At 41.0% G+C, this 25,396-nt stretch overlaps 1 protein-coding gene across 1 annotated transcript in view; it reads left to right on the forward strand.

Annotated features, from left to right (window-relative positions):
* The window catches only part of dnai1.2 (dynein, axonemal, intermediate chain 1, paralog 2), a 258,343-nt gene that overhangs the window by 220,657 nt on the left and 12,290 nt on the right, over nt 1-25,396 (forward strand). Inside the window, exon 19 of the mRNA XM_080215680.1 lies at nt 9,870-10,055. Within this exon, the coding sequence (XP_080071806.1) occupies nt 9,870-10,055 (186 nt within the window). The remainder of the gene's footprint in view (nt 1-9,869; nt 10,056-25,396) is intronic.

The following is a 25,396-nucleotide window of genomic DNA, read 5'->3' on the forward strand; positions in this document are numbered from 1 at the left end:
AGTGGATGAGCTGGTGGTGCAGATCAGCACAAATGGATATGATCTGGTGGCCATTACAGAGACGTGGCTGCAAGGTGACAGGGACTGGGAGCTGAATGTCCAGGGGTATCAAGTGTTTAGGAAGGATAGGCAGGAGGAAAAAGGGGGGGGTGGCGTAGCTCTGCTGATTAAGGATAGCATCAGGGTGGTAGTAAGGGATGATATAGGAACCAAAGAGCAGAACGTGGAATCGTTGTGGGTGGAGATTAGGAACAGCAAAGGGAGGAAGACGCTGGTGGATGTCATTTATAGGCCCCCGAATAATGATCTGGAGGTGGGGCGGGCTGTTAACGCGCAAATAAATGCGGTGTGCAGGAATGGGACAGCGATAATTATGGGGGATTTCAATCTACATATTGATTGGTCAACCCATGTTGGACGCGGTGGGCTCGAGGAGGAGTTCTTGGAATGCTGCCGGGATAGTTTCCTCGAACAATGTGTGTTGGAGCCGACGAGGGAGCGAGCTATCTTGGATCTGGTGTTATGTAATGAGGCAGGTAGAATTAGGGACCTTGTGGTGAAGGATCCTCTTGGGAAGAGTGATCATTGTATGGTGGAGTTTCTGATGCAGATGGAGGAGGAGAAAGTGGGTTCCCAGACATGTGTCCTTTGTTTGAACAGAGGGGAGTATGGTAGGATGAGAGAGGAATTGGCGAATGTTGATTGGGGGAGTACGTTGGAAGGTAGGTCTGCTGAGGAACAGTGGAGGATCTTTAAGGAGATCTTTCTTGGTGCTCAGCAGAAATTTATTCCGATGGCTAAAAAGGATCGTAGGAGGAGACATAATCAGCCGTGGATAACGAAGGAGGTGAAGGAAAGTGTTAAATTAAAAGCGGATGCGTTTAGAGTGGCTAAGAGTAGTGGGCAAGAAGAGGATTGGGAGAGGTTTAAATGTCAACAAAGAATGACAAAGAAGTTGATAAAGAAGGGTAGGATAAACTATGAAGCTGGGCTAGCGCTTAATATAAAAAAGGATAGCAAGAGTTTTTATAAATACATAAAAAGGAAGAGGCTGGCTAGGGTGAACGTTGGACCCTTAGAGGATGAGAGGGGGGACTTAGTGGTAGGGGATGGGGAAATGGCTGAGGCCCTGAATAACTTTTTTGTTTCAGTCTTCACGGAGGAGGACGTGAATAATTTGCCAGGTGTTAGTGATGGAAAGATGGTAGGAGTGGAGGGCCTGAATGACATTATTGTTACTAGAGAGGCGGTGCTCGACAGACTGGAGGGACTGATTGTGGACAAGTCCCCAGGACCGGATGGAATATATCCAAGGGTTCTGAAGGAAATGGCGGAGGTAATAGTGGATGCCTTGGTGATTATTTTCCAAACGTCGCTGGATTCCGGGGAAGTGCCGGAAGATTGGAAAACGGCTAATGTTACGCCGTTGTTTAAAAAGGGTGGCAGGCAAAAGGCGGGGAATTATAGGCCTGTTAGTTTAACGTCTGTTGTAGGTAAAATGTTAGAATCCGTGATCAAGGAGAAAATAGCAAGGCATCTTGAGGAGAATTGTTTGGTAGAGCAATTGCAGCACGGTTTCGTTAAGGGGAAGTCGTGTCTGACGAATTTATTGGAGTTCTATGAGGATGTGTCTAGGGCGGTGGTTAGAGGAGAGCTGGTGGATGTGGTGTTTCTTGATTTTCAGAAGGCGTTTGACAAGGTGCCTCACAAGAGGTTATTACAGAAGGTCGGGGGCATGGAGTTGGGGGTAGGGTGTTAGCGTGGATAGAGGATTGGCTGTCAAATAGGAGGCAGAGAGTGGGGGTCAATGGGTGCTATTCGGATTGGCGGTTGGTGACTAGTGGAGTGCCCCAGGGGTCGGTGCTGGGGCCTCAGCTATTCACCATTTATATAGATGATCTGGTGGAGGGAACCGAGTGTATGGTGTCGAAATTTGCTGATGACACCAAGATTGGTGGAACGGCAAATTGTGCGGAAGGTATGGAGAGTCTGCAGAAGGATCTAGATAGGCTGGGCGAATGGGCCAGGAAATGGCAAATGGAATTTAATGTTGGCAAATGTGAGGTTGTCCACTTTGGTAGGAATAATGGTAGGAAGGACTATTACTTACGTGGCGAAAAACTGCATCATGAGACGGTGCAGAGGGACCTCGGGGTCCTTGTGCATGAGTCGCAAAATCCCAGCCTGCAGGTGCAGCAGGTGGTCAGGAAGGCGAATGGGATGCTGGCCTTCATAGTGAGGGGGATTGAATATAAAAGTAGGGAGGTCTTGCTGCAGCTGTATAGGGCACTGGTGAGGCCGCAGCTGGAGTATTGTGTGTAGTTTTGGTCGCCGTACTTACGCAAGGATATTTTGGCCTTGGAGGGAGTGCAGAGGAGGTTTACTAGGCTGATTCTGGAGTTGAGAGGTTGAACTATGAAGAGAGGCTGAATAAACTAGGCTTGTACTCGTTAGAGTTTAGAAGAATGAGGGGAGATCTCATTGAGACGTATAAGATGTTGAATGGGATGGATAGGATAGAGGTGGAGAGGCTCTTCCCGCTCAGAAAGGACAGCAGGACTAGAGGGCACAGCCTCAAGATAAAGGGGGGGCGGTTTAGATTGGAGTTGAGGAGGAACTTCTTCACTCAAAGGGTGGTGAATCTCTGGAATTCTCTGCCCGTTGAAGTGGTGGAGGCTGCCTCGCTAAATATATTTAAGACGCGGGTTGATAGGTTTTTGATAGGCAAGGGGATTAAGGGTTATGGGGAGAGGGCAGGAATGTGGAACTGAGCCACGACAGATCAGCCATGATCTTATTGAATGGCGGGGCAGGCTCGAGGGGCTAAATGGCCTACCCCTGCTCCTATTTCTTATGTTCTTATGTTCTTTTCTGCACCCTCTCCAAAGCCTCTGCATCCTTCTGGTAGTGTGGCGACCAGAATTGAACATTATATTCCAAGTGCAGCCTAACTAAGGTTCTATAAAGCTGCAATATGACTTGCCAATTTTTAAACTCAATGGCCTGGCCAGATTCCTCTGCCTATCAATACTCTTAAAAGTTCTGCCATTTACTGTATATTTCCTAAATGTATTAGACCTTCCAAAATGCATTTCCTCACATCTGTCTGGATTAAATTCCATCTGCCATCTCTCTGCCCAATTCTCCAACCGGTCTATATCCTGATGTATCCTCATGATCCTCATCACTATCTGCAAATCCACCAACATTTGAGTCATCTGCAAGCGTATTAATCAAACCAGTTACATTTTCCTCCAAATCATTTATATACATTACAAACAGTAAAGGTCCGAGCACTGATCCCTGAGGAATGCCATTTATTACAGCCCTCCATTCAGAAACGCACCTTTCCATTGCTACCCTCTGTCTTCTGCGACCAAGCCAGTTCTGTATCCACCTTGCCAGCTCACCTCTGATCCCATGCGACTTCACCTTCTGCACCAGTCTGCCACGAGGGACCTTGTCAGAGATCTTACTGAAGTCCATGTAAACAATATTCACTGCCCGACCCTCATCAGTCACCTTCGTCACTTCCTCAAAAAGCTCGATCAATTTAGTTAGACACCCTGTCTCCTTCACAAAACCCTTTGTCTGTATAGCATGCAAGAATCAATACTTCACACTCTATACTAATATATGTGATAATCATAAATCAAATCAAATCAAATTAAATCAAACCCTGCAAGATAAACCTATCCAGTCAAATTTATTGTAATCTTAAAGCCGCAACTAAGAGGAATTTCTGATCATAAAAGGAAGTTAATCAGCTTTACCAGCTAAAGACTGAGTCCTGCAATGAAATGTCCTCCTTCCTAGGAATTTTTAAACCAGCAGAATTATCTCAGGATGGAATATATCTAGAGGTATATTTTTGAAGAAACGATTCTTTGTAAGTTTACTAATATCCGACATTGTTATCTGTTCGTAGCTCATTAGGATATAATTATGATGTTGCAACTTATTTACATTTGCTTATGAATATTTAATATAAGAATCAATTATAGATTATGTTATAGTGATGAATACGATATTATAGAATATATAGTACTTAAAACACTTTTACAGAGAGAAACTAATCTTAGAGAAGTAAATATTCACAACTGTATTGCCTTAGTAATATGTTAGCTATAGTCTATCAAAGATGATTATAACATGATTATTATATTTTAAATTTACATATAATGTCTAAATTCACCTTAATTAATAATTATGTATTCAAACAAATATTTATTTCAAGAAGTTTATGTTCATTATCCAGTATGTTTTCTTTAGGGTGTCTTGTATCAACCGTTAAGGGTAACCTCAACCCTTTTCATCCTAAAGTTGGCTGAAGTATTTACTATTTCTGTTTCTGTGTGCCTGAATGTTGGCATTGTTGAAGACATGGACCTTGTGTCTGTGATTCATTAAAACCAGCTGATTGATCAGTCTTATCAGTCATTTTTTAGCTATATTTATGTGAAATTTTGAGGGTCATTTTTTTACTGTCTGGCTCCTTCTGCATGTTTGGCTTTCTTCTAACAGTAAGGCAGATGTGTTTGTTTTTAATGAGTTCCATTACTTTCTGTGTAGTCTGTTGATTATCTTCTGGCAATGATTCAAATGCTGCATAACATGGTTTATTTTTTATCTTTATTAATTTTATTAACACCTCCCTTTCTTCATTAAATTAGTCACTTCCTTTACACTGTCGATCAAACTGAATTTACAGGCTTCCGCTGTGATAATGATAGATACTGGAAGCAGGCATCAGCACTAATTCTACAATGATAAGCCTCAAGCCATATGTTGATAAACAGCTATTGAAATCGCAAGTGCTGATTTTTTTTTAAACTGAGGGCTTTTTTTTTCAAACTATAAAGAGCAGGGGATTTAAATGACTTGACAGTTTGACAGTTCTACAGATTTTATCTACTTTTTACGCACATTAAATTCTATTCTTAACAACATTAAATTCTATTCTTAACAATCCCAAACAAGTTCCTGACTTTTCCAAAAGAGCAGTAGACCTCTCCAGAGGACTACAGCAACTTTAAGCCTTCTCCTTCAATTGGTAAAACCCAAGAGTTTTACTAATTGAAACTCTACCAAGTTTTGGAAATCCTGGTAAAGAAAATTGCTTCTGAATGAAGGCAGCTGCACTTTTAAATGTGCTTTAATAGTGCAGCTGCCTCTATGAACTTCAGATGTATGAAATACATCTTACCCAAATATGCACCTCCCGGTTTGAGGGAGAATCAGGGCTCTGGTGCGATCTTGGCTGAGTCATGGAGCCATTTTTTCCAATAATTCAGGTGTTAGTGTGATAAGCAAACCTAGTGTACTTTATTCCTTCTTCCAAGATATTTATAAATGTACTGAAAAGTTAAGATTGTAGAATAGATCCCTTTAGAATATCACTAGTTGCCTCCTCTCAATCAGAGTACATAGTCATTAACCTTGCTCACTTGGCATGAAATTGCACTTGGTCGGAGCACTGTTTGGGTGCTACAGGTGCCATATGTACCATTGTGTAGTCCACTGTGTGTACCCACACTTCTACCTTGAGCCGTGTCAGATGCCCTTTCCACTGAAAGTATGCAGAATACGCAGATAGTGATGGCAATCACAATTCATCCTTGCTCCATTCTCCAACTAATAACCCTTCACAATCTTGCGCAGCTTAACATGCATTAAACCACATGAACACCACCTTTGCTTAAAAAGACCATTGATTGTTTTAAGGTCAGACATCCATTAATTTCTTCAGACTGTTGAAATAATTGTATGAGTATTTGGTACTTTAAATAATTGCTTTCAGTTGTAAAGATCAATGGGTGAGGCAAATGCTGAAATACTTTTTGCTGACTCCAAGGTTTCTATGTAAACAGGTTGTTCCCAGAATTAAGTGTATTAGTTGGCCTTCCCCTTTGAATAGAAAATGGATATGAAAATGAGCATAGGTCACACAGAACAGGACAAGCTGCTGGGAAGGTGAGGTGGAAGGTGGAGAAGGGCTCTCGGCAGGAGGACATTTCCACCAGGTATTTAGAAAGGAGTTCTCCTACCCTGAACCTCAGCAAGAAACAATGGCCCTGGTTTTAACGGCATGGCCACCCCAAAATCAAGATGGGCGAGGCTCACAAAACAGCATTCCCCCTTGGCCTCGGGTGCGATCTTACAAGCCTCAGGTGGCTGGGCTAGTAAAATCAGGGCCAATGTGTGTGACGTCTGCACTTAAATAAACATGTGCTCACTAAAATATGCCAACTTCTGCGACCACAACTGCAACCTCAGAGCAAGATAAGGACCATGTTCCTAGTGGCTGTGAAGATAATTATGGGGTAAACTTCTATGCATTCACCTCCTTCCAGGCACTAGAGATACCAAAAATATCTCGCAGTTTGTTGCTTACTGTTGAATAAGGGAAGTTGCTAAGGTTCTCTGTTCAAAGAGGATTAACTGCATTTCATTCTCGCTTGCCAGAAACCAGCAGGCAAAGCAAGAGTAGTTTTTTGCTCAGGTTGTAAGCTTCCCAACATACAGGATGCTATTGGCTGTATGCATATTACTTTCTGGGTGCCATATGTCAATGCTATCTCTTATCACATACTAAAAGAGATTTCAGTCCCTTAGCATTCAGCCATTTGTGATCACAGGCATCAATGCAGGCCAATGTTGGTATCCTGGTAACAGTTCTGATGCCTGCATTCTGGGACAGTCAACTATAACTGCTGCATTTCTATCACCAAAACAAACCGAAGGGTGGTTACTCATTGACAAGGGCTATCTGCTGATAACATGGTTCATGATTTCTGTTTGCAACTTGTGCACACATTTGCAACCTGCATTGAATGTGAACCCACTGCCGCAAGAAAAGGAATGAAGCAGACTGTGGGCATGATGAAACAATACTCCTCTGTCAAGGTGGCTTTGAGAAGCCCTCTGTAAAGGGCTAAGCGGTCCTCAGGGTTCACAGTGTTCTGCTGCAATTCTGTGCGGTTAGCCCTTCTCATCAGCTATCAGACAAACAGCTGATAAAGAACAGTACAAGGAGGAGGAAGAGAAGAAAGAGGAAGGGTGGTATCAAACCATATAGCCTATTTCTGGCTTGGCTATCTGTGAAAAAAATAATTTGAATGTGATATCATAACCGCAACTCTAATTCTCCTTTCAACAACAACCCCACACTCTTTACCTTCCTCCTGTCATTAACCAATGCATTGTCCTGCTGGCCATAATGCAAGAACAAATGCCACCACAAAATAAGATCATGCTATGTTGTATACATAATTAAAATAATCACCCTTGTACATTTCCTTAGTGTCTGATCCCTGCACATATTTTTACTGGCCACCCAATTTAGCCCCTGGTGTTTTCTAACCAATTTACTTCTAGTTCCAAATACTTCCATTCTTCTTAACAGCTCCTTGTGTAATGTTAGGCATAAACCATTGTTTTGGGCATAGATTTCTTCATGCTGTTTTCTTTATGCTGCGTTTCCTGGTGTTCAGTATTTTCAGAATGTATCTTTTGGCAGTTTAAACGGTGGTATACATAAGAGTCAATGCAGTTATTGCTTCTGTTGTTTATTTGAAATTCAAATCAGATTTTAACTTTATTCATCTAAACAAAAACCTCATTAATTATACATGAATGCTAATCCTCAAAATCACTCTGTGGAATGAAGGTAATAATCTGGATTCTTCCCAAGAAGAGGTATATAGTCTGATGAGGAATCAGTGCCAGCAAATTGCCTGGTTCATGCCATTTTATGGTCTAGGCACTTTCCTGGCATATGCCAGGAAGAGCCTGGCACTGAAGATCTCTGGAAGAGCCTGGCACTGAAAGCAAGGTATTGAAATCAAAGCACAGCCACAAACACTTGGAACTGCCAAGTTCAGGGCATTATTATTCTTCCTCCCCTTCTCGATCTATTCTATTTTTATTCAGTTAATTCTACCTGTCTATTTAATGTAGATAGGAACATAGGAACAGAGGAATTAGGAGCAGAAGTAGGCAAATTGAACCGTTCAAGTCTGCTGCACCATCCAGTCAGATCATGGCTGATCTCTTCCTAATCTCAAATCCACCTCCCCATCTATTCCCCATATCCCTTTTTTTAAAATTAGAAATTTATCTATCTCCTTCTTTAAACCATTCAATGATTCAGAATCCACTGTGCTATGGGGCAGCGAGTTTGACAAATTCATCACTCTCTGCGAGAAGTAGTGCCTCCTCATCTCAGTTTTAAAACTACTGCCTCGCAAGTCTATACCTGTGACCTTGTTCAAGATTGTCCCGTAAGAGAAAACATTTGGTCTACAGTTACTTTATCAATCCCTTTTAGAATTGTATATGCTTTGATCAGATCTCCTCTCACACTCGCTGGAGTTTAGAAGGATAAGTCCAAACCGTTTCATCTCTTCTCATACGTTAACCCTTCCATCCCCAGCATTGATTTGGTAAACCTCCTCTGAACTGCCTCCAGTGGCACCACGTCCTTCCTCATAAATGGAGATCAAAACTGGATACAGTACTCCAGATGTGGTCTCACCAACACCCTACACAATTGCAACAACACTTCTCTACTTTTATATTCCAGTCCCTTTGCAATAAATGGCAACATTCCGTTTTTCTTTTTTATGCTGCACCTTCATATTGACTTTCTGCAATTCATGAACATCGACACCCAGATCCCTTTGCCTGGGCACATTTTGAAACTGCTTGAATCTGTTTGAATCTGCGGCATGGTAGCACAGTGGTTAGCACTGCTGCTTCACAGCGCCATGGACCTGGGTTTGATTCCCAGCTTGGATCACTTTCTGTGTGGAGTTTGCGCATTCTCCCAGTGTCTGCGAGGTTTCCTCCTGGTGCTCTAATTTCCTCCCACTTTCTGGAAGATGTGCTGGTTAGGTGCATTAACCCGAACAGGTGCCGGACTGTGACAATTAGGGTAATTTAATTGCAGTTAATTTAAGCCTCACTTATGACTAATAAATTAATTTTAACTTTACTTTTCCATTTAAATAATAACTTGCCTTTCTATTTTTTCTGCCTAAATAGACAATCTCATCCACCTGCCAAATTTTGGCCATTCTTGTAGCCTATCTATATCCATCAGTGAAATCTTTATATCCCCTTCACTGCCTGCTTTCCCACCTATTTCAGTATCATCCACAAATTTTGCCAAATTACACTCTATCCCTGCTTGCAGATCATTTATATAGATTGTGAACAGTTGAGGTCCAAGGACTGACCCATGCGGCAACCCACTAGTTATATTTTGCCAGCCAGAGAAGGACCCATTTATCCCAATGTTCTGTTTTCTGTCAGTCAGCCAATCCTCAATCCAATCCCATAGTCTACCCCCAACCCCTGCGATCTCACCTTCTGAATCAATCTCCTGTGCAGCACCTTGTCAAACACCTTCTAGAAATCTAGATATACCACATCCACAGGTTCCCCACTATCGACCTTGCTGCTATGTCGTTAAAGAACTCAAGCAAGGTTGTCAAGCATTATTTTCCCTTCATAAAATCATGCTGACAATGGTAGATTGAGCTTTTCTTTCCAAATGCTCATTCATCTCCTCCTTAATGATTGATTCCAACAACTTCCTCATCACAGAGGTCAGGCAAGATCTTCCATAATCTTTTTCTCCTTAAACATGTCATGAGCCCCACAGCCTCATTAGCGCCCAAACAAGTAAATAAATCAATGGACAATTTTATTTTATTCTGCCAACTGCTGTCTCCATCATGACAATTCAGTATTCTTTAGCCAAAAACCAAATCTGTCAGCTACTTTCATTGAGTATTCATTTTATTGAGAAATGGGCTCTATGTTTTATCCTACATTAATTTTTCAACTTCTTTTCTCCTTACTAGATTCATGTGTTTGACTTGAATGTGAACAAATATGAACCAATCTGCAAGCAAACGATTGTGAATAAGAAGAAAAATAAACTCACACATATTGAGTTCAATCCAACCTACCCTATTATAATGGTAGGAGATGAGCGTGGTGGTGTGTCAATCTTGAAACTCTCTCCAAACCTCCGAAAACAACCTAAGGTAAGATAGTTCCTTAAAAGTCCAATTAAATGTGCAATAGAGTACCACTATTTTAAATAAGTAAAATATTAAATCTGTTATTGTTCAGGGCATTGATGAGATCACATGTAAAGTACTTTGTACAGTTTTATTCCTCTTATTTAAGAAAGGATATAAATGCACTAGAAGCAGTTCAAAAAAGGTTCACCCGACTGACACTTGGAATGGACAGTAAGAAGTCTCACCATACCAGGTTAAAGATCAACGGGTTTATATGGTAGCAAAAGCCACTAGCTTTTGGGGCTTTTCCCCTTCGTCAGGTGAGTGGGGAGTTCTGATCACAAACAGAGCATAAAAAGGCACATACCCAGTTTACAGAACACTGATTAGAATGCGAGTCTTTACAGCTATTCAAATCTTAAAAGGTGCAGACAATGTGAGTGGAGATAGCATTAAGCATACGTTAAAGAAATGTGTATTGGCTCCAGACAGGACAATAAGTGAGATGTTGCAAGCCCGAGCAAGTCATGGGGTTGCAAATAGTGTGACATGAACCTAAGATCCCGGTTGAGGCCGTCCTCATGTGTGCAGAACTTGGCTATTAGTTTCTGCTCAGTGACTCTGCGCTGTCATATGTCGTGAAGGCCACTTTGGAGAGCGCTTACCCGAAGATCAGAAGCCGAATGCTCATGACTGCTGAAGTGTTGACCAACAGGAAGAGAACAGTCTTGCCTGGTGATTGTCGAGCGGTGTTCATTCATCCATTGTCGTAGCATCTACATGGTCTCCCCAGTGTACCATGCCTTGGGACATCCTTTCCTGCAGCATATCAGGTAGACAATGTTGGCCAAGTTGAGAGAGTATGTACCATGTACCTGGTGGATGGTGTTCTCACGTGAGATGATGGCATCCGTGTCGATGATCCGGCATGGCTTGCAAAGGTTGCTGTGGCAGGGTTGTGTGGTGTTGTAGTCACTGTTCTACAATGCTACGACAATGGACATCCATCCACTGTCGTAGCATTTGCAGGGTCTTCCCCAGTGTACCATGTTCGGGACATCCTTTCCTGCAGCATATCAGGTAGACTTCTTCAGCTGTGACATCTTCTCCGGAGTCTTCAACATGTCATTGATGAAACTGAATGTCTCGCCAAGGCCTATCCTAAAACCCCCACTTCTTGCCTTCAACAACTGCACAACTTCAAACAGACCATTGTCCGCAGCAAACTATCCAGCCATCAGGAGAACAGTGACCACAACACCATACAACCCTGCCACAGCAACCTCTGCAAGACATGCTGGATCATCAACACGGATGCCATCATCTCATGTGAGAACACCATCCACCAGGTACACGGTACATACTCTTGCAACTCGGCCAACATTGTCTACCTGATATGCTACAGGAAAGGATGTCCCGAGGCATGGTACATTGAGGAGACTATGCAGATGCAACAACAACGGATGAATCAACACCGCTCGACAATCACCAGGCAAGACTGTTCTCTTCCTGTTGGTGAACACTCCAGTGGTCACGGGCATTCGGCCTCTGATCTTCAGGTAAACGTTCTCCAAGGCAGCCTTCATGACATACGACAGCACAGAGTCGCTGAGCAGAAACTGATAGCCAAGTTCCGCACACGTGAGGACAGCCTCAACCGGGATCTTAGGTTCATGTCACACTATTTGTAACCCCTATGACTTGCCTGGGCTTGCAACATCTTACTTATTGTCCTGTCTGGAGCCAATACACATCTCTTTAACCTATGTTTAATGCTATCTCCACTCACGTTGTCTGCATCTTTAAGACTTGAATAGCTGTAAAAACTCACATTCTAATCAGTATTCTGTAAACTGAGTGTGTGCCTTTATATGCTCTGTTTGTGATCCAAACTCCCCACTCACCTGACGAAGCCCTGAAAGTTCGTGGTGTTTGCTACAAAATAAATCTGTTGGACTTTAACCCGGTGTTGTGAGACTTTTTACTGTGTTTACCCTGGTCCAATGCTGGCATCTCCACATCATGACCTGGAATGCAGTCAGGGTTGGGGGAGGTGGGGGGAAGGAGAAAGGAAAATGTCAGGGAGTGGGATGGAGGAGTGGGAGGGGGAAATCTTATGAGGAAAGGTTGGTCAGGCTGGACCTGTGTCCATTGTGGTTCAGAAGATTCAGCAGTGATGTTATTGAACACGTGAGATCCTGAAGAGACTTAACAAAGGTGGATGCTGAAAGGATGTTTTCCTTTGGAAGAGACTGGCACTAGGGAGCATAGATTAAAAATGGTCTTCCATTTAAGATGGCGATGAGAACAAATTATTTCCCTCAAGAGGGTTGTCAATTTTTGGAACTCTCTTCCCCAGAGAATGATGGAGGCAGGGTCAATTAATATTTTTAAGGAAGTGGTATATAGATTCTTTACTAACAAAGGAATCAAAGGTTATCAAGGACAGGCTGAATGTGGAGTTGAAACCACAATTAAATCAGCCATGATCTTATTGAATAATAGAGCAGGCCTGAGAGGACAAAGGGTTTACTCCTATTCCACCATTTGTATGTTTATGTATATCTTTGAAAGTTATTTGAATATTCTTTTGATAAAAGTTATGAACATAGGGGCTTGTAGGGCACACTTTAACACTCAGAGCATTAGGGGCTAGCTGACATGCAGGGTGCTGAATATGCGCAATGCGGGACAGCACAAACCAGAACTGTCTCTTAAGATGTGTGCAAGACCTGATAAAGCTCTTATTTTGATGAAAATGAGAGAAGGTCTTTGTCAAATGAGTAGTGTGGTCTTGGTTGAAAACCTTACATCTGACTTCACAAAAAAGAGTGATGATGTAAACAATGTAGTTAAAGAGGCAGATTGAAATAGTGAATAGGTTAGATGTCTTGAGAGAGAAAGTTTCAAGTTGTTGAGTTTCTTTCAAAGTAGCAAAATCATTAAGCCTAAATGAAATGTGTCTTAAAAGATTCAAAGCATTAAATAGCAGAGGATCTGATTATCATTTTCCAGTCCTCTCTGGTTATAGGCATGGTGGCAGACATTTACAGGATTGTTAACATTGTACCACTATTTAAAAGAGCTGAAAGGAATAATTTGAGTAACATCAGGCCAAGCTCAAGAGCATACTGCCAAGTTACTGCCTGTTCCACCAGAGGCCCAAACGTCCTAGACCGCTGCTACACAAATATCAAACATATCTACTGCTCTATTACCCGCCCACACTTTGGCAAATCAGACTTCAAGGCTGTTCTCCTGCTCCTGTTTACAAGCAAAAACTAAAGCAGGAGAATGTCAAAGAAACTCATGCAATGTTGTCTGAAGAATCAGATGATTTTCTTTGGGACTGCTTAGAGTTGGTGGATTGGTTAGTATTTAAAAACTCTGCGACCAGCCTGAATGAATACATCACTCCAGTAACTGACTTTATTAGTAAGTGTGTAGAAGACTGTGTGCCAAACAAGCAAATCCACATGTTTCCCAACTAGAAACCATGGATGAACAGGGATATCCACTAAAGTCTAGGACTGAGGTGTTCAAGTCAGGTGACCCTGACCTATATAAGAAAGTCAGATATGATCTAAGGAGATCCATCAAAGATACCAGTAGACAGCAACAGACCAAACTAGAATCCCGGGCTAGCCAGACAGACCCCGCCAACTATGGCAAGGTCTGCAAGACATAACAGGCTACAAGATGAAGGCATGTAAAACCACCAGCTCCAACCCACCCCTCCCTGATGAGCTCAGTGCACCCTATGCCCGTTTTGAGCAAGAGGTCAGTGAGAGCACGCCAGAAGCCTCAGATGAACCTGTATCTGAGGTCATCATTGCAGATGTCAGAACAGCCTTCTTGACAGTCAACCCACGAAAAAGTGACTAGTCCGGATGGGATACCTGAATGAGCACTCAAATCCTGCATGGATCAGCTGGCAGGAGTATTCGCAGACATCTTCAACCACTCTTTACACCAATCTGAGGTCCCTGTCTGCTTCAAGAAGATGGCCATCACCCCGATATCAAAGAAAAGCCAAGCAGCGTGCCCTATTGACTATTTTCTGGTGGCTCTGGCATACATCAAAAGGTTAGCCATGGCACATCAATTCCAGCCTCCTGGATTGTCTGAATCCACTACAGTTCTCCTACTGTTGCAACAGGTACACAACAGCCATTTCTCTGGCCCTGCACTCAATCCTGGAACAAAGATAACAAAGACACCTATGTCAGACACCTACTTATTGACTACAGCTCAGCCTTCAACACCATTATTCCCACAAAACTCATCTCCAAACTCCCTGGCCTGGGCTTTTCCCTCTGCGACTGGATCCTGAAGTTTCTAACCCACAGACCGCAATCAGTAAGGATAGGCAACTATGCTCCCTCCATCCTCAACACTGGTGCCCCACAGCCTACTATTATACTCCTAATACACCTATGACTGTGTGGCCAAATTCCCCCCAACTTGATTTTCGAGTTTGCTGATGAAACCATCGTAATGGCTATGATGATGAGACAGAGCACAGCAATGAGATAGAGAATCTGGTGAACTGGTACGACAACAATAATCTCTGCCTCAATGTCAACAAAACAAAAGGAGATTGTCATCGACTTCAGGAAACATAAAAAAGAATATGCCCCTGCCTACATCAACAGGGACGAAGTAGAAATGGTCAAGAGCTTCAAGGTTTTAGGTGTCCAGATCACCGACAACCTGTCCTGGTCCCCCCATGCTGACATTATAGTTAAGAAAGCCCACCAACACCTCTACTTTCTTAGAAGACTAAGAAAATTTGGCATGTCAGCTATGACTCTCACCAACTTTTGCAGAAGCACAGTCAAAAGCATTCTTTCTGGTTGTATCACATCTTCGTATGGCTCCTGCTCTGCCCAAGACTGCAGGATATGGCAAAAGATCATAAATGAAGTCCAGTCCTTCATGCAAACCAGCCTCCCATCCATTGACCCTGTCTACATTTCTCACTGCCTTGGCAAAGTAGCCAGTATAATTAAGGACCCAACCCACCCCGGACATTCTCTCTTCCACCATCTTCCGTCGGGAAAAAGATACAAAAGTCTCAGACACGTACCAACTCGCTCAAAAATATCTATGACTGTTACACCACGTTCTGCACTCTCTCCTTTCCTTCTCTATGAATGGTATACTTTGTCTGTATAATACACAAGAAACAATATTTTCACTGTATACTAATACATGTGACAATAATAGATCAAATCAAAACCAATCAGCCTTGGTACTGGGATAATGGAAAAAAATTCCAAGGGACAGTATAAATGTCACTTTAAAAGCACAGATTAATCAAGCAAAGTCAGTGTAGATTTTTTTCAGTGTAGATTTTTTAAAGATTTTGTTAATGTGAGACTACTTGTGACTAATAAATAAACTTTACTTTAAGGGAGGAGCATATTTATGTAGCTTATAGATGATACAAACATAATAATGTGATTGCTAGTGAAGATGATGGCTGCATATTGTGTGAAGATAGTAATAGGCTAGCTAGCTGGCCAGAAAAGTGACAAATGGAATTCAATCCAAAGAAGTGTGAGGTAATAATGGGGGGTGGGTGCAAACAAAGCATAAGAATATATAATTGAAAACTGTGGAGAAGTGTAAGGTCATTGGAGTGCAATTCCACTGATCCCTGAATGTAGCAGGGCAGATAAATAAGGAGGTTAAAAAGGCATGCAAGATACTTTCCTTTATTAGCTGAGGCACAGAACACAAGTGCAAAATTTCTATCCATTTATCTTAATGGTTTGATAACCAGTAGCTTTGCTACAGGAAACTCCTTTTGTAGGTGGCATGGTGGCACAGTGGTTAGCACTACTGCCTCACAGTGCTAGGGACCTGGGTTCGATTCCTAGCTTGGGTCACTGTCTGTGTGGAGTTTGCATGTACCCCCGTGTCTGCATGGGTTTCTTCCAGATGCTCCGGTTTCCTCCCACAGTTTGAAACAGGTGCTGGTTAGGTGCATTGACCCAGACTGTGGTGACTAGGGTGATTTCACAGCAACTTAATTGCAGTGTTAATGTAAGCCTTACTTGTGACTGATAAATAAAGTTTAAAACTTGTTTTGTCTTGCCTGATTTTCTTGAATCTTTCCCCCATTTAAAAGTGAAAACTCTACCTGTGAATTCTTATGGGGAGAGGGCGGGAAAGTGGAACTGAGCAGCGACGGATCAGCCATGATCTTATTGAATGGCGGGGCAGGCTCGAAGGGCTAGATGGCCTACTCCTGCTCCTATTTCTTATGTTCTTATGTTCTTATGTATTTTCAGGAACGTTTGTGGTTTTTCAATTGTTTTCCATCAATAGCGGATCAAACAATTTATATATACGCTGTGACATCACCAGCTATCTACTCGTTTTGTCCATATTTTAATAGATTTCAGAAACTTCAGGAGTCTGAAGTTATCACAAATGACAAAATACTGGACAAGCTCATTATTATCCAGTTATTCTTTGTTTCATATTTTTCAAGCCTTTTTACTCTGTTTTCAGCCCATCAATTTAATTGCATGATTCTGAACTTTTTATCTGAACTACCTATTTCGTCTGGGCTCAGTGAACTGTATTTATTTTCTGATTTATGTTATTCTTATTTGCCCCTGAATAATGATTTATTTCCCATAAAAGGTTATATACAAATTAATGCGTCGTATATTGAAAATTCTATTTCATTGGTGAAAAAGGGCTGCACATACTGAATCTGTAAAGACATTTATAGATAAGGAGAATTGAAATACACTCAACTTAATTTTTTTTAAGAGAAGTCTCAAGATTTTACCACTGAATGTGATTTTAAAAATAGTAGGAATCATGCAAACAAGTATCTGAGAACTGCTTACTTTGGGGGAAAATGGAGAAATGGATGTACAGAGTGAGCAACCATAATCTTTCATTTTCTTTGTTGCTTCATTTTCATTTGTTTTGTTTAACTCGAACCTTCTTGTATTTTTATTTTTCCATTTCAATCAAGAGCACAGGAACATCACAGTTTTTGTTATGGTAATTCCCTCTTTGTTATTCCATTTAAAAAAAAATTGTTCCTTCCAGGATCCCATAGGTCTCCCCCCCGACATACAGTCATCTTCTACAAAGGATTGCTCCATCTAGTCACTTGTCTACTTGAGTTAATTGAATTGGAATGTGCCAGAAAAAAATAAGTGGGCTGGCAAGCTGGAAGCACAATAAAAACTCAATCAAAAAGACTAATTGAATATGACCTTTATGTCAAGGGGATGGGATTATAAAGAAAATTAGATTATTTCCCCAGCCGAATGGAACCTTGATCACGTATTGTGTTCAGTTTTCGGTACTGTATCTTAGCACTGAGTAGTTCAGATAGGAGCAGAATGCTGTAAAGGACACCGACTGATGAAATGATCAGGGAAATCAATAGCAGTTGAAGTTTAATATGGGAAAGCGTGAGGCCAAATCTGAAAATAAATCGTGTTTTCTAAATTGCAAGAAATTAGGAAATGTAGAGTAGCTAAGAATTTTGTAAGTCCAAGTTCACTATCATTCTGATACAAAATTTAATCAAGAATACTAGCTGAATATGATTTTCATTTCAAGCAGATTGGATTGCAGCAAAGGATGCTATTCTTTAATTGAATGGAGTATTGGTCAGATTCTATTTTGAGGACCACAGGCCATGACTCCACAATAATTAAACATGTGTCAAGTTCATTATGGGTTTCTCAGTAACTTCACAACTAACAGTATGTCAGATACTTAACATAAACATTCTTCCTGCAACAGGTTACACATGCAATAAAAAACAGAAAATTTTGCAATACTTAGATCAGACAGCATCTCTGTGTGAGGAACAAAATTAAAGTTTCAGGTCAATGTGTGGAGTTAGCAAATTCTCCCAGTGTCTGCGTGAATTTCCTCCAGGTTCTCCAGTTTCTTCCCTCAGTCCAAATGTGCAGGTGAGGTGGATTGGCCATGCTAAATTGCCCCTTAGTGTCCCAAGAAGATGTATAGCTTAGATGGATTAACAGAGTAAATACGTGGAGTTACAGAAATAGGGTGGGGGTGTGAGGGTGCTGTGTAAGCTGCTGTTTTGGAGAGTCAGCACCGTCTGAATGTTCAAAAGGCTTCCTTTTATACTGTATGGATTCTATGATTAATTCAATGAAACTTCTTCCAAAAATAAAGGGGAGGTAAGAATGTATTTGTTGTTGTCAGGGGTTTATAAATAAATACAGGCAACTGGGGTTAAACCTACATTGTAGGTTAAAATAAAAGTTACCAGCCTCATCAAATTATTTAAAATACCAAGTTGTCCCTTGGCTATGTCTGTTAAATTAAATTGTGGTTTTTAAAATTTAACATCTCACCCAACACAACTCACCTGAACTGGTAAAAATTTATCCCTCTGTTTTTTTTCTCCTGATATTGGATTCTTCCCAGATTCCATCTGATCATATTTTTAAATGTTTCATGTTACACATTACCAAACAATTGTTTTTTTTAATCAAGTGACATCAGAAAGCTCCCATGATTTAACAATTCAAAACTCATAAATCTCTAGTTCCTCTGGTGCTTTTTTTCAACGCCTGTATATTTTCCAATATATTCTATTAAACTCTAAATGTTGTTGTCTTTTGGAGCTGAAAAAGGTTATTTTTGTGCCAAGTGATAGATTGGCAAAGCTAATACCAATAATGGGTTCAGTCAAAAAATTGGTCGCATCATATATCAGATGTTATTTTTTCATATTGTGCTTCAATGTCATTGTTTTACTAGTTAATTTTGGATTGAGTGACATAAAATTTACTTTGATTTTCAATTGAATGATTTAACATGCAAGGAATTGGTTTATGGTAATTCTTTTTGTTGTGGCGTTCATAATTCGTAATTCATCCCCACCCATTGCAATGGATGTAGGCAGCATGCAATCTTGACGCTGTTATATATTGAAGTGGTTGCATGATTGCTTTAAGAGCCTGTCACATAATTTGACAGTGATGTCACTGGGGTGATTCACAAATTCCTGCCTTAGTTTTATTTTCTACTCTGTCCAGGTAACAGCTCCGACAATAAATTTGCTGTCGTTATTTTGAAACTATGAGCCTGATTTTACCATTGCGTTGCACCTGTTTGTTTCTGGGCGCAAAAACTTGGTAAAGTTGGGTGTGAGATGAGAAGTGCAATCTCCACCCACGTCCGCGCTGAAAGGCCTGAAAATGGCCAAACATGCATTTAAATTGTCTTAATCGGCTGCACATCCAACTTTACCAGCACTTCCCCCTTTACCACCATGTTTGCCCATCCAGAATTGGTACTAAATAGACATGCTCCATAGAAGTCCCACATGGACGCTCCAGTTAGTGAGGTGGTATGTGCCGAGCATCCAACGGCTTCCGACGGGGAAGGTGGGAGGTAGGAGGGGAGTGTGTGTGTGTTGGGGGGGAGGGGGCATGGGTCTGCTGCCACTCTGCTTGAGATCCGTGGGGGGAGAGGGAAGGGGGTTCCATTACCACTCTGCTTGAGATCGGTGGAGGGGGCAAGGGGGATCGACTGCCACTCTGCCTGTGATCAGTGGAGTAAAAGGGAATCTGCTGCCACTCTGCCTGTGATCAATGGGGGTGAAAGAGGATCTGCTGCCACTCTGCCTAAGATCAGTGGGGATGAAAGGGGATCTGCTGCCACTCTGCCTGAGATTAGTGGGAGGAAAGAGGGGGAGAGGCTCGCGATCAGTCTGGGTGGTGGGGAGATGGGGGCTAAGAGTGTGAGTAATGTTGTCGGGTTGAGACAACATCTTTTAGGGGCCAGAGGAGGCATTATCTGGCCCTGGAAGAACGTGGCAGGGGAGTAGCAATCTACCATTTTGTTTCTGCACATACGCAGTTGGAGGGTCCGATCAGAGCTGCATGGTTTTGGGTGCGTTAAGCCCCATCCACAGGTTTGTGCAACGCGATTCGGAATCACTAGTATTTTTGCAGGCAGAGTGTGTATGGGGTCACCTCAGAATGAGTCTAAAAGTCAGATCTGAAGCATTCCGAGTTTCAAGTCCGCCCAGCACTTAGAATCAAAATGGTAAAACAGGGCCGTATGTGTGTCTATCAAAACTATTTTTTGTTTAAAATCCACAAACCTGAACATAGTTAGGATATTGCAAAACGAAAACTGGCGACAAGTCAGGATTATTTTTATTCCAGAACATTGAGAAAAGATCCTAAATAGGGAAAAAAACTTTGTATATCCTTGCACTTTGAATATTAGAAGGCTGGGAAAAATCAACAACAGGATTAAAGATTGAAGTGCCAGTGAAGGAAACCAAGTAAGAAAAAAGAAAAGAAATAAAAATATTGTGTTTCTTATCAGAAAATAAATTGGGTAGACTCCTGTAAGCTGCAGGGTGTGCGCATGTGTTGCAGTATATATAGACAGAGTGGGAAACTCACTATGCAGTTGACAAAGGGTGGACGCTCTCTGTGTGGTTTTAAAAGAGGGTGTTTTCTGATCAGAGAAGGATGAGATTCCAAGCAGCATCTGTCATAATTGAAAAGAAGGGATGCTCTGTTGTATGGCTGGAGTTGTTTGAAAAAGAATACATCAAGTAAAGGTCCCTTGGGTAAAAAGGGGAATACTGGGAAGACAAAAAATATGTATATGCTGAAAAGGCTCGAGCTGCTAGTGCCCGCAAGCAAAATGGGTCTTTTCAATCAAAAAAATGAATCATGAAATTCCTCTGCAGTGTAGTTTCAGTACTTTGCACAGACCGACAGAACCTTCTAAATAAATACAAGAGTGCATTTGATGAGACACTTGGCTCAAAGAAGGAAGTACAAGTGGAACTCAAGATAAAGCCTAACAGTCAACCAAAAAGACTCAAATCAAGAGAGATGCCATATGCAATTCATCCTAAGGCTGAAGAAGAATTAGTATACTTGTTAACACTGGTGTGTTGGAGCCAGTTACAATCAGTGACTTGGGGACCCTCACCACACTTGTCATGAAACCAAATGGTTCAATTTGTGTTTGTGTTTTTTTTTTAAACAACCATAAATCTAGTGTTGTGTGTTGATGAATATCCACTTCCTTTAATTGAAGATTGGTTTTCAGGGTTATCAGGTGGGCAGAAAATCAGCAAGATTGATCTTTCACAGGCATATTTACAGATGAATATAACCACTGTATGTCAACCATTGCTTATTGTTGTTACTCATGAAGACCTTTTATAAAAGATTGCCTTTTGGAATAAGAGCACCAGCCCTATTCCAAAGGTCAATATATCAGATTTTACGTGGTTTCTCAGTCATACAATGTCACCTGGATGAGATTCTAATTATAGTGTCCAGTGAACAAGAGCAATTGAATAATTTAAAAGTAGCATTGGAATGTCTTCAAGCACATGGTCCACATATGAAGAAAGAAAAGTGTGATTTTTTTTAGACATTAGTCCAGTATTTGGGTCATGTTATTGATAGTAAATTCCTGCATCAGGCACCTAAAAAGATAGAAGCTATTTTAGAAGTACCATGTCTAACGAATGTGATGCAATTGAGATCCGTTCTAAGATTAGAAAACTATTATGGCAAATTTGTTCCTAAGTTAGCTACATTATTGAAGCTATTGCAAAATTTACTATGTGTGAAACAATCATTGGACTGGACAACAGAATGTGAGAAACTGTACAAGGATATCAAAAATGCTTTACAGAAATCTAAGAATTGGTTCATTTTAATTCGAGCTACCATGACAGCTTGCTTGTGACGCTTCATCTAATGGAGTTGGGGTAGTCATTTCACATATTATGCCTTTAGGAGCAGGTGAGCGAATAGCTTTAGTTTTGCATATTCTGACTCGTGCTGAATCTAACTACACTCAGCTAGAAAAAGAAGTATTGAGTATAATTTCTGACTTATAAAGATTTCATCATTATTTACATAGTCATCATTTCACATTATTGACTGATCAGTGACCCTTAAATACTGCTCTGGGCCATGTAAAGACATACCTATATTAGCTGCAAGCAATCGTAAAGATGCTCACTGATCTTATCTGCGCTGTCCTATGATATTAAATATTATCAATCAATGTCATGCTAATGCTGATGCATTATCATGCTTACCTTTACTTATTGAGCAGATGCACCAACTTGTCTTGCTAATCTTTATTTTTCAATAGTAGATTATTTGCCTATGACAGTTTCTCTAGGTCAGAGACACATCAGAAATTATCCTGCAATGGGGAATGGTAATGATATTAATGGTGATGAATATGGTAATGAAAGGAACAATAATTTTGCTTTTTAGTTGGATTTCATCACCCGCATCCTGATTTGAAAATGTGTGTCAAGAAAGCTTGTGTTGACCATCCAAATTGGATGTCTTTGAAGGGAATCTGAGTGATCATTCTGCCTAATCTGCATGGAAAAGTTCTTGAACAACTACATGATGGACATCCTGGTATAGTCTTGATGAAGAAATTAGCTCATTGTTATTTTTGGTGGCTGGGTCTCGATGCTCAGATTGGAGAGTAAGTGGAACATTGTAAATCCTGTGCATGAATAGGAAAGATACCTCCATTGTCTCCCTTACACCCTTGGGAGTAGCCTAAAATGTCATGGCAATGATTGCATCTAGATTTTGATTGGCCATTTGAGGGTTATTTGTTCTTAGTTAAAATTGATTCACATCCACAGTGGCCAGGTGTTGTTCTCATCAGGTCTACTGTAACTGATTTGGTTTCTGCCAGGTCCTCTGGTTTCCTCCCAAAGTCCAAAATATGCAGGCTAGTTGCCTCTTAGTGTCCAAAGCTGTGTAGTTTAGGTGGATTAGCCATGGTAAATACGTAGAGATTAGGAAATAGGACAGAGGGAAGGGCCTGGGTGGCCCAGGAGAGTTAATGAAGACTTGATGGGTCAGATTGCCTCTTTCTGCACTCTGAGGATTCTATGATTCTATCATGTCATATGAATAGCTTTTTGGCATCTTAACGAAACACTACTAATGTGATTACCCAAAGTTCACCTGCATTAGAACTCTTGAGAACTAAGTTTGATTTATCATTACCTTCAGAAACCTCAGAGATAGTACAGTATCAACAATAATCTCAAGTTTCTGGATGAGACATAAGAAAAAGAACACTCATTTCAACAAGGAGATCGAATGTTAGTATGTAATTATATCATGATGGGTACTAGACATAGTTTTAGCAAAAGCTGGTCCAATTACTTACACGGTTCAAACCAAAGTTAAACTAGTTTAGCAACGCCATGCTACCAACTGTTGTCATCTCGAAATGATTTCTCCGAATCATTTCAAGAAGTACCAACTTTTGTAATCCTTGTGTAGTGAATATCAGTACAGAAGACTTAGTTGAATTTAAGTTGTGTCTTTGCTACTATAGCATGTGAGAATGATGCAGAATTAGTTCCAAAGAGGAAGCGTCTACTGAAGTTCCAAGCTATACTCCTGGTAGGGTCAAGGACAATCAAATTCCAGAACATTGTATACAGTGGGGATTTTCAGTTGCAATGTTAATGTAATCCTTACTTGTGACTAATAAATAACCTCTAACTTTAGCTTAAAAGAGGAATAGCATCCTCCTCATCGACTTTCTTATTGACTATCTGCATAGTACTGTGTACATATTATTGATCCTCTAAATAACATCACAGTAATTTGTTTTTTATGGCTACAGAAGTAAAAGTGTATGTGTGTGTTTTGGGGGGAAATGTTATATATTTAAGTGGTTACATGATTGCTTTAAGAGCTAGTCACATGATTTGGTGGTGTTGTCATTAGGGTATTCCACAGGCTTTAGTTTCATTTTCTACTCAGGTAGCTGCTCCTACGATAAATCTGTTGTCATTTTGAATCTACATGTACAAACCACGGGGGCGATTCTCTCAGCCCACTGCTAGAGCAGTGCAACAGGCCAGGAAACTCAAGCAGAGGGCATGTAGCAGGCTTCCTGCTGAGTGCCAGGACTTCCATGAATCTCCAGCTGCTGGATTTCCAGTGACATCAGCTCCATGCCCAGAAATCAGCGCGGAGCTGTATAATTTATTCTAATGAGGATTTCAATCTCATTATCGGGCCCGGGGACTGAAATATCAGGGCCCGCTATTGTCTTCCTTTTTGGGAGAATCCCACCCCAGATCTTTCTCTTTTTGTTTAAAACCCACAACCCCTAACATAGTTAGGACATTACATTTATAAGGTTAGAATCTGTGCATTGTGAGTATGCACCAGTATGAGTGAGCTGCAGTCAGGCTAGGGGAAAGATTACTTTTGTCCCAGCTCGCTGGAGGGTAAGATTGCAGATGAATTACGCTACAGGGACTCAGTTATTAAAGGGGTGGTATATCAGAGAATGTTACTGAGGACACATACCAAGATACTGGATGCATTAGCTGGTCTTCCAGGTGGCTTCTTGTTACTATCAAGGAGAAGCTAGGCAAAGGGCATTGCTCAGAATTTGTCCTCTCCACAGTTTCTGTTCCATCTCCCTATTGTGCTCTGACCCCAAGTCACTGCAATTGTAAGCTCTATTCCTGGTATATCCTTTATTGGAGCAAGTCACCAAATTTCTTGTCTTCTCTGTGAAATTGCAGCAAAATTCCATGCCAAATCAGGAGTCACATGGCCCTGGTAGACTCCAAAATAAGCATCAGTGAGCAGGTTATTGTCATGTAAGTGTCATCTGATCACACTGTTGACGACTTGATCATCAGCAAAGTGATGGAAAGTAAGTAAACCTAGGGGTCAGCAATTGCCTGGATTGGATTTATCCTTTTGTAGACAGAACATAGCTGGACAATCTCTCACCTTGTTATTTAGATGTTAGTGCTGTAGCTGTGCTGGACATTACAACCCTTGCTGGCATGAAAACACAAAAAAAGTGGACCAGCAATGTATAACAAAATTAACTAAGGATAGTATGAGACAAAAAGAGGAGTCATGTAAAGTTGTTAAAAAAATGGCAAGCCTCAGGATTAAAAATGGTTCAGAATTCAGCAAAGAAGGACTGATAGATTGAAATAGAGCTTGGAATGTAAGTAACATAAAAACAGGCTGTAAAAACTTCTATAAATATATAAAAAGAAAAAGATTACTGAAGACAAATGCAGGTTCCTTACAGTCAAAGGTGTGTAGTTTAATTGAATTAGCCATAGTAAATATATAGAGATTAGGAAATGGGGCAGAGGAAAGGACCTGGGTGGCCCAGGAGAGTTGATGAGTCAAATCCTAACATCAGTAGCAGGGAAAATGTTGGCGTCTATAATGAAGGATACGAAGGCAGGACACTTAGAAAATATAAATGAAATTAAACCAAGTCATTGTGGACTTATGAAAGGGAAATCATGTTTGGCAAAC

This window comes from Carcharhinus amblyrhynchos, chromosome 1 (genome assembly GCF_965287045.1).
Source record: "Carcharhinus amblyrhynchos chromosome 1, sCarAmb.v2.hapA, whole genome shotgun sequence".
Lineage (NCBI taxonomy): Eukaryota > Metazoa > Chordata > Chondrichthyes > Carcharhiniformes > Carcharhinidae > Carcharhinus > Carcharhinus amblyrhynchos.